Genomic DNA, 13,134 nt, shown 5'->3' with positions numbered 1-13,134 from the left:
TCCATGTCAGACATGTCTTTGTTACAAACGACAAGCATGTTTAAGAAAGTCAACAAGGAAAAATTACCCAATGAATCTTACATCTATCATATGAATGTGAATTGAATTTTAAAAATTTTAATTTAATTTTAAATATTTATATGAAATTTCGAGGTAATTCTTTTGGCCAATCTTCATCGAAAATCGTAAACACTGTAGTTCAATCATGGCAATAGTTTTTTTTTTTTTGGGACACGTGTCAGAACCGTTAAAGGCACATTTATCTTTTTTTTATCCAAATGGAAGATATGCCATTGGGTGTCGAGATTTAAAGCAAGAAGGATAGAAAAGCAGGATTCGGCCAATGCGGACTGTCAATTTGGAATTTTCCCTTGCGTTGACGTGCAAAAGATAATGTGGATAAGATTCACATGCCTAAGATAAGTGGCATTATTCTCGTACTATAAAAAATAAAAACGCAACTAGTAGTAATTATTGCAACCTGTCAAAGGTTCTAGGAGTGTAAATGGTTCAAGCTTGAACTAAATCGAATCTCGTCTTGAACAGAATATTAATTAAAACAACAATTCAGTTCGGTTCGATTCGATTTTTGATTTTTCTTTATTGATTTTTATTTTTTCTTTTTCTTTTTTGGGTCGCCGACCTTGATCAAGGGCATTGCGACCCTCGCTAACGCCACGAGGGACTGGACAAGGGCTTTGCGACTCTCATCGACGCTTGATCTCGCATTGGTGAGGGCCGCGACGCCCTTGCCCGGGGGCCAACGGGGTCGCCGACCCTCTCCGGGGGCCGGGTGACCGCCAGATTGACCCTCGCCCACAGGTAATTCCAATGGCTTTTGCTACTATAACCTTCCATCGGATGGATTCTTAAGCAATGAAAAAAATTTCAACCATCGGCCCTCAGCCCTAAAAAGAGAAAAAAAGAAAAGAAAGGAAAAGGAAAAGGAAAAGGAAAAGGAAAAATAAGATAAAAAGTTATTTTGAAGATTTTTAGTGCGATTTGGTTAATGAACCGAAATAACTGAACTAAAAAAATGTTATTTTTCAATTACCTTAACTGAAAACCAAACCAAAGCAAAATGCGCGAATTCAATTCAATTCGGTTCGGTTCGCGATTCGATTCGGTAGTCAATTCCATTTTGACACCCCTACATATATGGCTTAGATTGGAGACCAAGGCCAAGAACCTTCAAAGCACTTAGAACTTAGAGATAGAACATATCAATTATTAGGCATATGAAACAGATCAAAAAAGAAGACGAAAACAAAATATTAATACCAAATAAAAAAAAATGTCTACATTGGCATTGACTCCACGCAAGACAGTTGACGTCTACGTTAATAATTTTCGGTCAAAATTGCCAAATACACTCAATTAGCAAAACTGAAAAGGTTTAAGACTCAATTGATACAATTAAAGGATTTTGGATTGAATTGGCGAAAGAGTAATAAGTTTAGGATTTTTTAGACAATTTTCCCATTGTACGACAGTCAATTTTGTCATAAACTTTTCAATTTAGCCAATGTAGTTCTAAATTTTTTGATGATATTCTAATGTAGTCCATCCAACCAATTTACGCAGAAAATCATGAACGTGGTGGTCCAGTCGGCGGTGGCTTTCCTACTTGGCGTGACTAGCCTTTTTTTTTTTTTTCAGCTATTAACATGGAAGAATTATTGTTTCCTAATTTTTTTAAAAAAAATTCAATTCTTTTCCCTATTTTTTTCTTTCTTTTTCTTTTCTTTTCTTTTCAACACTACTGTGCATCTTCTTCGACAGCCACATCCTCATCGGACACAAGCGAGGGTCGCAGCCTTCACCGATCCTAGGCTCCTCAACTCTCATATCCAACTCCTTATCTTTCTCTTTCTCCTTGAATCCTGCATGGACTAACTTAGGGATGAGTATGGGCGAGGTGGGTAGGTTTTGGACCTGGACCCGAAACAAACCCTATTATAACTTGGTTCCAAATTTTTGGAACATAGAACCTACCATGTTTATCCTGGAACCTGTTTTGGAACCTATCCTGTTCTTCCGGTCCTATTCCAGGTCTACTCGAGAACCTGTTTTTCTTGGCCGAAAGGGCTACAATGAAAAATCGTCAAAAGATTTACGATTATATTGACCAAATTAAAAAAAAAATCCGTACATACCACAATAGATTTGAGATTTTTTTGGACAATTTTCCCATTATTCATGTTCGTGTCAAAATCATGTGAGCCGTCTCGAGACAATTAACTTGGATTCGATTTGGAAGTCATCTCGAGCATTTTTCTAGGGCTTCAAATGTCTATTTCTGCCCCAGGTGTCAAGCACATTTTGAGCACATTTCCAATTTCCAATCTTTATCCATGTACAATGACCTACTTTCATATATCCATTGTGAAACATATCTGGAAGCAAAGAAGATCCGGTTTGCCCAAAAAAAGTCAAGAGCCAAGATGTGGGTTCCCCACCATGCTGGCCACCTATTTTTCTCACTATAAAATGGTCTTCTCGGCCAATCCTTGTTCCTCAGAACCAAAAGCTTAGTTAGAGCAAAGTAAACTCCAAGGCAAATTGGGTTGCTCACTCTCCCTCAGGATCTTCTGATCCTGCGTCTCTTTTTATAATTCTCACTTTGGCTTTGAAATGAGATGCAAAGTCTTGGAAGTAGAAGCCATCGAGGGAGAGCGAACAGGCTTTGTCTTGCTTTTTTGCGAAAATCGTTGTTTGAGATTGTGTTTTGAGAGCCGCTGCTGAGACCAAAGCATTTCTCTACTTAGCAATCTCCCTCGATGGCTTCTGGCCATGGCCGGCCTGGTTAGCCAAAAAAAAAAAAACAGCGCAAGTCTGGAAGTCTCTGGGGCGAGTGCGAGGGACTGTGTCTTGGTCGAGCCGGTGAGAAAAGATCGTGCAGTCGACCTCAAACGGTCGAAGCACATATCCGATGGTTCGGCATTGCTCACTCTCCCTCAAGGGCTTCCGTATTTCGCCCACTTCGGGTGACAAAGCTTTCGTCCAGATGCAATTCTTGGTGTGTACTGAAATCCATCGTGATCGGCTACTATGGTAGCTGATCGTGATTTATCGGTGCCGAAGATTTCTTGCCCTCTCGCGGCGGGAACCGAAGCTCTTGGGGAGAGTGGATAATGTTCTGACCATGTATTGTTTAGGCGTGTCGCAGGTAATTACTAGCTTTTCGGTTCTAACAAAATTTAGTTATCGATTTCAGACAAATGCTGGCGTCGGCTTCGAGCTGTGGAGAGGATGCTTTAGAAGCTGTGGAATTTATTGAATTGATCTAAGTTGTATACGGATTATTGAGGACAAATAAAAGAGTTATACGTGCATACAAATATATGTGTGCGGTGCACGTGCGGAATAAGTATAGAAAAGAAAGAACAACAATATAATAATAAAAAATGACACCGCAATTCTACAGAATCAGATTTGATTTCATAAGAATGTAAAGATTTCTTCATCTCGATTGTTGTTTCAATAATAAGCATTTTTGTTTTCGAACAAACCATTTTTATGTGCGATTTGGAATGGAACGATGTCGCTGTCCTCTATCGTTAATGGGTGTTGAAGGTGTGCGATCCCGTCTTTGGTAAAGGGCCAACTCATGGTTGAAAGTGGTTTAAAGAACCGAAGAGTGCCACTTCGAGTTGTGTTTCATTAGGTAAATACTGAGAATAACTTGTCATGGGAGCAGCCAAAAAGAGATGAACAACAAAAGTAAATTCAATTAGGTTGTGCCTTTTGTCATTCCCCTATGGGAGAATTACCAACAAATTTCTAAATCTATTGCATTTGCGTCAATTTAGTCCCAAACTTTTTTTAATTGATTGAGTCCTAAACCTCTTGTCATTATGTCAATTTAGTCCATTTGTCCAACTGGCACTAACATGATAATTTCTTAATAATACTTGATATTTTTTGAATTTTTGATTATTTTTTAATCATTTTTTTTACCTTTTTCTTTTCTTTTTTCTTTTTTTAGGGTTTGAGCCTACGGAAGGCTGCCGGCCATTGGCCGAGGGCTAGCAACCTCCTCCAGCCCTAGGGTGAGGGCCGCAAACCCTTGCTACGGTCGGGCCAGGGTCGTGAGCCCTCACCCAGTGATGGACGGAGATCCCAGGCCCAAATCCTAAAAATATTTAAAAAAATTGAAAAATTGAAAAAATATTAGTAAATTATTAAAAATTTATCATGTCTGGGTTGACAACCAAATTGATTGAATTAGCCCAATTATAAAAATTTTAGGGAAAAATTCAAAAAAGGGCCCGAATTCCTCATGTTTTCTCAAATAAGGGCCCCAAATGAACACTGTTTCAAAAAAGAGCCCGAAGTCCTTGTATTTTCTCAAATAGGGGTTTCAAGTGAATACTGTTTCAAATAAGGGCTTGAAATGACCTTAAAATCTCAAAAAAAGGCTTGATTCAAGGGTATTTTAGTCTTTTTACTTATTTAATTTTTTCTTTTTTATTATAGTTTTTGTTATCTGTTTCCACCAAAAAAAAAAAAAAAGATAGGAGGAAGTTTACGTTCACGGATGGGAGGGCTCCCCCTCCCGCTTGTGGCCGTCGGCCCCGCCCGGTCAAAGGTGTGGGCCTCGGCCCTCGCCAAAATCGGGAGAGGGTCGGGCCCTCTCCCGGATCTAGGTGAGGCCGGCGATCCGCGCCCGGGTTGGGGGTCGCCTAGTCAACGCGACTCCGGCCCAATCCCGGGCAACGGCCGGCGACCCCCGATCTAGGCGAGGACCGCCGGCCTCACCCAGATTTGGGAGAGGGCCCAACCCTCTCCCGTTTTTGGCGAGGGCCAGAGGCCCTTGCCTCCGACGAGCGGGACCACCGAGGTCGCCGGCGACCCCACCGGCCTTCACCCCGCTCGTCGACCCCCCACCGGCGGTGGGCCGGCGGCCACGGGCGGGAGGGGCAGCCCTCCCGCCTGTGCATACCTTTTTTTTGTAATCAAGAAAAGAAAAAAAAAAAAAAAATTAAAATGTGAAATAACGAAAATACCCTTCAAGCCGTACCCTTTTTTGAAACATTATAACCACTTCGGGCCCTCAATTGAAACGTACTATATTACTTCGGGCCCTTATTTGAAATATAATTCACTTTGGGTCCTTATTTGAAAAATCAAGAGCACTTCAGGCCCTTTTTTGGATTTTTCTCAAAATTTTATGACTGAATCGGCCAAAAAAAAAATTAAGATTGAATTGACACAATTATAATAGATTTATGACTTTTTTTTGGTAATTTCTCCCTTTTCTTTAGTAGGGGATCGCGGTCCGGTAAGACGATCATTCCTAATGTTGTATTCCTGGTCCGTTTTCCTTGTCAACAAAAGGGGTCCTTGGCTGTTGAACAATAAGAAATTCCCCTATTCAACTATAAAGTCAAAATTTGATTTCTAATTTTCTTTCTCAAAGTTCGAGTGATTCGGGAAAAAAAAAAAAGTGCAGATGGGAGTTCAAATTTGTATAATGGTATGCTCAAAATAACCGGAACTTTTTCTTCGACGATAAATGGCAGGCCGTCATGATCCAAATGTATTTGCGTACATGGTGTTCAGTCACTCTTTCCATGAGCAACGAGCTTCATCCCGTAATAAAATGGTGACGGCCTGTTGTGCCGACCGGATTTCCGGCCGGCAATCCGGAGACGGACGACCACAGTCCCTGTCCTTACCAGCACCTCCTTCTCGACTATCTAACTTGGATTTATACCTGCATTTGCTTTGCGAAAAACTTCTCGCGGCTTACGCTCGAATGAAATCTTAGGGTCGTCCGCTAAAAGTACCAAAATCCAAAACATACTTCTCCCGCTAATTGCTTTTCACTGGTGACTTGACATAAGGGTCTTCAAAACCAATCCTGAACCGATCAGACATCATATGGACAATCTTTCAAAGGAAGTTATTTTTCAAGAATGAAGGTTTGTAAGCTGCGATTTTAATTCATATGCAGCAACTCAATAATAACACGTATAGATAAGCGAATCATGTTTATCAAGCAAAGGAATTAACAAACTTTGTTTCGAATCCATCATTCTTGATGTGGAATTGACGACGATCCAATGCTCAAAAGCTTGTCCTCTATTAACCCCTTTTATGCACCGGTTTCAATGAGATTGACAACTCTTTATGTGAGGTTATGTGGACATTAGGGTTTAGAAGAGGGACTTGAGTTCTATTTATAGAGTTTGTAACCTACCCTCTCATTACGGAAAAGGAAATAACTCAGCACACACTATCCAGCTCCATATTAGAATAAATTGGAAACTGTGTATCTTTTTTTTATTAGACCAATTAATAAGTATAATAACAATTAATAAAGCCCACATAAGAAATATATTCTAACATGGTCATCTTGATTGCTGAAGGCAAACGTAAGCGTCGCTCCACTTCACATTTCTTTTCGATGAAGAGAGTTATTTTTATCGGCAGAAGGACACTAAAAGTATCAAAATTTATGTACGGTGCTGCTCACTTTAATGCCAAAATTTTTCGTCAACTCATTTAAGTGCCGGATCAAAGAAAAAACTATCATTTTAATGCCAACGGTCAGAAATTCCGGTCAAACTGATTACGTGACATTTATTATTAATTTTTTAATATTACTTTGCAAATCTTTTTAAAAAGTTGGTCCACGCGGCAAATTTTTTTTAAAAATGGACTTCACGTGGCAAATTGTTCAAAAAATTCAGTCCACGTGGACTGATTTTTAAAAATAAGCTAAAAAACTAAAAAAAATTATTAAAAAAAAAAAAGAGTTGGACTTGGCAGCGGTGAGGGCTTGCACAAGCCCTTGCCGCCATCACCGCCCCACCATCGCCAATGAGGTTTGGCAACCCTTGCCCAGATTTGGGTGAGGGCCGGCAAGCCCTTGCTTGTGGTCGGTGAGAGTCGCTAACCACTAGCGGAGGCTCGGCGACCCCCGCGAACCATCCCCTACCATCGGCGTTACCAAATCAAAGCCTTTTTTTTTATTTTTTATTTTTTAATTTTTAGCTTATTTTTAACCATTTTAACAATTTTTTTTAAACTTTTTACTTTTTGTGCAGTTTTATCCCACGGGCAGTCCCAAAATCACTCAATTTGACTTGGTGGTTCGATTCTCGAATGTGTCACGTGCCCAAAAATGCAAGAAGTCGTAATAGACGCCATGTTTGAGGTAAGACCTCTACGGTCGGTGATCTCGAACTTTGACGTGCTGGGGATCCACGATCTTCGAACTGCATAGCCATTGGCTTTTAGCTTGACGGAAAGGTTCAGACTTTGAAACGGGAATATTTAACTTAGGACAGGAATTTGTCATGCGCATGTCTGTTTTGTGCCTGGAAGTCAAAATATCCATCCATGATGTTCTGCAAAGGTCAACATATTTGACATAGGGACGTAATCGACCGAGCATATTGGTCAACGGGGAATTACCAAGGCAAGGAAAAAAAAAATAAACAGAACTCGAACATTAGTTTGATTGAGATTTTACAGCCTAATGACAAACTTCTCAGGGTGCATTTGATTATCGGAAATGATTGGAAAATATTTTTCCTTAAAATGATTACTTCTATCGCTTATAAAAATGAACCAATAAAAAATGTGTTCAGTAAATTATTGTCGATAATGAAAATATCATCTATTAACTAATTATTTCAAGCGACACAAGATACCATTAATTTTTCAAATCATTAATTTTTCGCGAAACAAACAGCAGCCTTTTAATAGTTACGAGGAATATCATATTGAGAAGCCACGGTTTGCCAAGAGAAGAAATTATTCCTCAACCCGTTTCATATATTTACCGCTGGTGAAAGCAAACAATCTTCGGCATGCAGTATAAAGATCCAGAGATATATAGACCGAAACGTAATCGTTCTACGTTAGATTTCAATTTCACAACCGGCCATATTCAATATCATGCACGTGAGTTTTTTTCTCCTATCTGCGGTAAATATGGTCAAATGTCTTTTTTCTTCCTGTTTGCAAAAAGGAAGAAAAGGGCAAAAAAAAAAAAAAAAAACAAAAAAAAACAAAAGATACTACCTATTAATCCCACCAAGAGGGGAATGGCAGACTGGATCGGTTCGAAATCTTTCAATTCTATTAAAGTAAGCGAAGCCGCTACTACTAAGAAGTTCTATTCAAAGCAGCATTTTTCTTCCTTAAAGAATGGTCAAAGCCAGCTCGAAGGACCGACTGCTTTCTTCTTTTACTGTATTTTTATGGTGATGAGGCACGAGTTGGTCTCCACGAAAGGCGTAAGGTTGGACCGTATCCATGCCATGCACGTTCAACGTTGATCAAACATTGGTCCACCAGAGTTCAACCTAAGTTTAGCCATTCTAGACTCGTTTTTTCGGTAGGTCAACACATCATCCCACCTCCGATCCTGAAACTCATTATGTTTTTCGAACCATCGACCGATAGCCTCGGCTGAATTTTTTTTTGCGCCGGACTAAATTCAGCCCGGTTTATGGCGCTTCGTATGCGCCGCGACTAGATACCGACGTTGAAGTTGTCGCCAAGCCGTCGTGACAATTACGTATAAATTGGAACCCGAGACCTCCTCTCGCCTCTTGTCTAGTGGCTTTCCCATTTTTTGGTGACATTCGAATTGCCCAAAAGCACTTTTACACCAATGCTTGTAATAGAAACTTGAGGAAGGATTCCCAATTGTCGAGGCGGCCAAAAAATTCGTTATTACTGATCTCTCTCGACTTCGATTCTCCAAATTGAAAATCAAATTGTGGGGAGTTGTGCAAGGTGTGAAATAAAGTTACAACGACCGTGCACGCCACCTCTGTCAATAAACAAATAAGATCGCCACCATCGTATGTGTTCGAGAGGCGACAAGTCGGAGGTTGAGGAGTGACGAGGGTCGTAGAAAGAGAAGGGGAAAAGTATCAGGGCCGATCGAGAGGATTCAATGCGGTGTGGAGGAACGTAAACTGAGCATCCGCATGTCGCTATCTCGTGCTCGAGGATCGGAGTAGCTGAAGAGTTGTCTAGCCCGGAAGATGATTAGGATGTTGTATATGGTTTGATTTGATGATAGAAAGGTTAATGTTCTTGGGGCTTCGTGTCGGGAGCGCGCAACAGAAGTTCAGTACCTTCATTCGATGAGATCGTTAAGAAGGAATCCAAGTCCGAGCCCGTCAATATATCTAGTTGGACTCACCTTCACTTAAAAGGTTAAGTCAATGAGTTATGGGCCAATTTGAATATATTAATCGCTCCACATTACATTAATTATTCGATGTAGAACTTTTCTAATACAGTTCCATCGTGCATTCGACCGATCAAATGTCATGCATGACCGGTCCAAGGGAGCGTCTGGGTACACCAAATTAAAGGGAGGGCAGGAGAAATTGTCTTTGGTCCATAGCCGGCTTCGCTGACCAGACCCCACCGCCGACTTGACAACAAACGGCGAGTTTTACTCCTTTTTTTTCCAAAAGCACCAAACCAAAAATAAATGAGTACATCGAAAACCTACGACAAAATAAAACTGGAGAGACACTCTCATTTGGGAAAAGGTCAAAATCTCTTCCCACGTTCCCCATATATTAATTCCCACAGCACCCTCTTCCTTGTTCTAAAGCAAGACTCTCTCTCTCTCTCTCTCTCTCTCTCTCATCGATCAGTCATCCATGGGCAATGCGGTATCACCTTGCTTGCAACACAACTCAAGCTCAAAGCCACAGTCCGTGAAGCTAATCTTTTGGGAAGGAAGCACGAGGATGTTAGCCGGAAACCGCCCCCGCATAGCCGGTGACATCATGTTCGAGTGTCCCGACAAGATGGTCATGCACGCGGACTCGTTCTTCCTCGGCCGCCCCATCCCGCTGCTCGCCGTCGACGAGGAGCTCGTCCCCGGTCAAACCTACTTTGTCCTTCCCATCGACTTCTTCTCCGGCGACACCCTGTCTTCCTCCACCATTGCATCCCTATGCTCGAACCCTCGCAAACTGTCCCTCGTGAGCTTCGGCGATGGCAGCGGCCCTTTCGAGTACGTCAAGAGCGAAGATGGGAAGGTCCTGATTAAGGTCGTCCCGGAGTTCATCACGAGGATGATCGTCGCCAAGAATAGTAAGGACGATATCGCATGCGGCAACATTAACGCAGCGGGGAGTCATGGTTTTCTTTGCAGCACGCCGGAGTTGCAGAAGCATTACGACCAGTTAGTAGGTTCTAAAGTGCAAGTTTGGTCGCCGAAGTTGGAGACGATATCGGAGTGCAAAGCTAGGGTTTTGCCCTGCAAACTGATAGGGTTGGAGTGGAAGAAGAAGAAGAAAGAAAGAAAATAGTTGACGACTTCTTCTTTTTCCACCTTTTCTACGCTACGATAATAGTTTCCTGGTGTGGTTGAAGAGAATGAAAGAGTATAGCTAGCTAGTAGTTACCAGTTACAACCAAATGGATTCATGTTAACCTAATTTTTTCTCACTTATGATTTGCCTCTGAAATGTACAAAAGCAGAGGGGAACATTCGTTGATTAAGGAGCATTTGAGAAATAATTTGATTTTCAGAATTGAATGAACCTCACTTCTTTTTGGATTCACTAGCATCATCAGTTTCATTCCTTGGATGATAGTTTAGGGTTTTTTATTTGAAGGTGAAATGCTTGTCCCCTGCTAATCACATGCTTCGTTTTCAGCACTTGCTGACATCGTACCGCTCCGGAGGTAGTCACCAATTTAATGCTAACCAATTGATTAGGTGTTTGAACTTGAATTAAAATCATAACTTTGCTCGGTTACTTATGATGCTGATCCAAATGATCGAAATTCCAGTAACTCGCCTGTAAAAGTTTCCAACCATAGGAAAAAACAAAAGCATGATGGCTACAATGTTTGAAGAATCAGAAAAGAGGAGATGGATGAAAATGTCATATTGAAAGCTTTTGAAGAATTATGAGATTGACATCATAATATTTTCTTGTTGTTGTCACCAACAAGATAGTAAAATTACCGAAAACATCATGCACTTATTTTATGGATGTCAATTCAATCCTAAATTTTTTGATTTGATCAATTTAAAGGATAAACCTTATCATTGATTTGCCAATATAGTCATTCCTGCCAATTTTGGCCAACAATCGTTACCATGGACGCCGACCATCCTACAAGGCACAATAAGTGCCGACGTAGTCGGTTTTTTTTTTTCTCCTTTTTTCCTTTCCTTTTCTTATTCTTTTTTCTGTTTTTCCTATGTTCCTCCATGAGTCCATGACCTTGGCGACGGCTACCAGAGGTAGCCGGCCCTCGTTGGCCACAAGCAAGGGAGTCGCAGTCCCATACCCCAAATCTAGCGAGGGCCATGACATGCTTGGCAGTTCTAGGTTTGGCAAGAGCTTGCCATCCATTGTTGAGATCACGGACCTGTGGAGAGAAAAAGAAAAAAAAGGAAATAAAAAGAAAGCAAACAAAATGAAAAAACAAATCACAAAATATGAAAAAGAAATTGCAAAATAAAAGAAAAAAGATATAAAATATTTAAAATTTTAAAATTTTACCACATTAGCACTGGCCGCCTAAATGGACTGAATTGGCATAAATGTAAAAGTTTTAGGACCGAATTGACATAAAGAAAAAGTTTATGATTGAATTAGCACAATTCCATTAGATTTGGGGCTTTTTTAATAATTTTCCCCAACTCCAATAACTAGCCCTAGAATAATGCTTTATTTAAGACTTGGGAGTTTACTTGCATAATCTATCAAAAGTCCTCGGTTTACTAGGAGATGTCTTACTTGGAAAATTGAATCTTTGCAAGGAAACTTCCATGCGACCTTTCTATTTCGAAGAACAATCCGAGCCATAACTAAGAAGGCGCGCCAGCCAATGGCGACGGTGTTCAGGCTGAGCTGCTACGATATCGTCACTCATTGGAGGGCTCGGCGCTACTCATGAATTGATGTTATGGAATACACATACCGCCAGCGAAGAAAACAATCTCATGCCTACAGTGCAAAGAGTCTAGAAACGAGGACTACAACGTAAGACCCCTCGTTAATGGCAGATTGGATTCGTTCGGAATGTTTCAATTATGTAGACTAAGCAAAGCTACTACTCGAAGTTCTATTCAAAGCAGCATTTTTCTTTCTTAAAGAATGGTCAAAGCCAAATCGAAGGACCGACTGCTTTCTTTCAATATTATTATTATTTTTTTTTGGGTGAGGCACGAGTTGGTCTTCACGAACGACGTAACACGTAAGCTTGGACCATATCCATGCCATGCACGTTAACCTTAAACAAAACATTGGTTCATCAGAGTAGAAACAAAGTAAAGCAATTCTAGATTCATGCTGAGTCTTCAGGGAGATCACTAAACTCATTTTCAGTAGAATCGAAATACGATCGCCTCCTTGATCCGGAAATTTACTCTCTTTTTTTTTTTTTCCTCTTTAACCAGCAAGCGAGACCCTCAGCTAAATTTTTGCGCACCATACTAACTTCGGTCCGGTTGAAAGCAATCCATATGCAACGAGACTAGGGACTTTGATCTAATGCATTGTTTATCGTCGCCAAGTAGTCGTGACAATTAGGTATAAATCAGAACCGGAGACTTCACGCCTCTTGTCCAGTGATTTTCCCAGGTGATATCCGAATTACCCTCAATGCTTTTTATAGCGATGCTTGTAATAGAAACTTGAGGAAGGATTCCCATCGTGGATACGTCCACAGAATTCGTTGTTACTGATCTCTCTTTGTCATTTATTGTCCAAATTGAAAATCGAATTGTGAGGTTCACAAGCTGTGATTATGAGGTATGGAGGAAGTGTAATCCTTTTTGTTTTTTGGGGAAAATTGTTCAAAAAATCCTAAACCTATTGCATTTGTGCTAATTCATTCCTAAACCTTTTAACAACTTGCCAATTCAGTCCTAAGCCTTTAAATTATATCAATTTAGTCCTAAAAATTTTAATGATTTGCTAAACTGGTCCTAAACCTTTTAACGAATTGCCAATTTAGTCTTTTCGGCCAATTACTAAAAAGTTTAGAACTAAAATGGAAAAACTTCAAAAGATTTAGGACTAAATTGGCATAATTTAATAAGATTTAGGATAAATTGAAACAATTGAAAGGTTTAAGATTGATCTCTCTCTGTCATTTATTGTCCAAATTGAAAATCGAATT

General features: G+C 40.4%; 1 protein-coding gene across 1 annotated transcript; it reads left to right on the top strand.

Moving 5' to 3' along the window:
• The first annotated feature begins 9,606 nt into the window (after positions 1-9,606).
• Positions 9,607-10,584, top strand: LOC115734555. The gene is made up of 2 exons (XM_048281385.1): positions 9,607-10,313; positions 10,352-10,584. Exon 1 carries the CDS (start codon positions 9,645-9,647, stop codon positions 10,299-10,301), a length of 657 nt encoding a protein of 218 aa, XP_048137342.1. The 5' UTR covers positions 9,607-9,644; the 3' UTR covers positions 10,302-10,313; positions 10,352-10,584.
• Positions 10,585-13,134: the final 2,550 nt, after the last annotated feature.

This window comes from Rhodamnia argentea, chromosome 6 (assembly GCF_020921035.1).
Source record: "Rhodamnia argentea isolate NSW1041297 chromosome 6, ASM2092103v1, whole genome shotgun sequence".
Taxonomy (NCBI): domain Eukaryota; kingdom Viridiplantae; phylum Streptophyta; class Magnoliopsida; order Myrtales; family Myrtaceae; genus Rhodamnia; species Rhodamnia argentea.
Note: the sequence above shows the minus strand (reverse complement) of the source record. Positions and strands in the feature narration are given on the sequence as shown.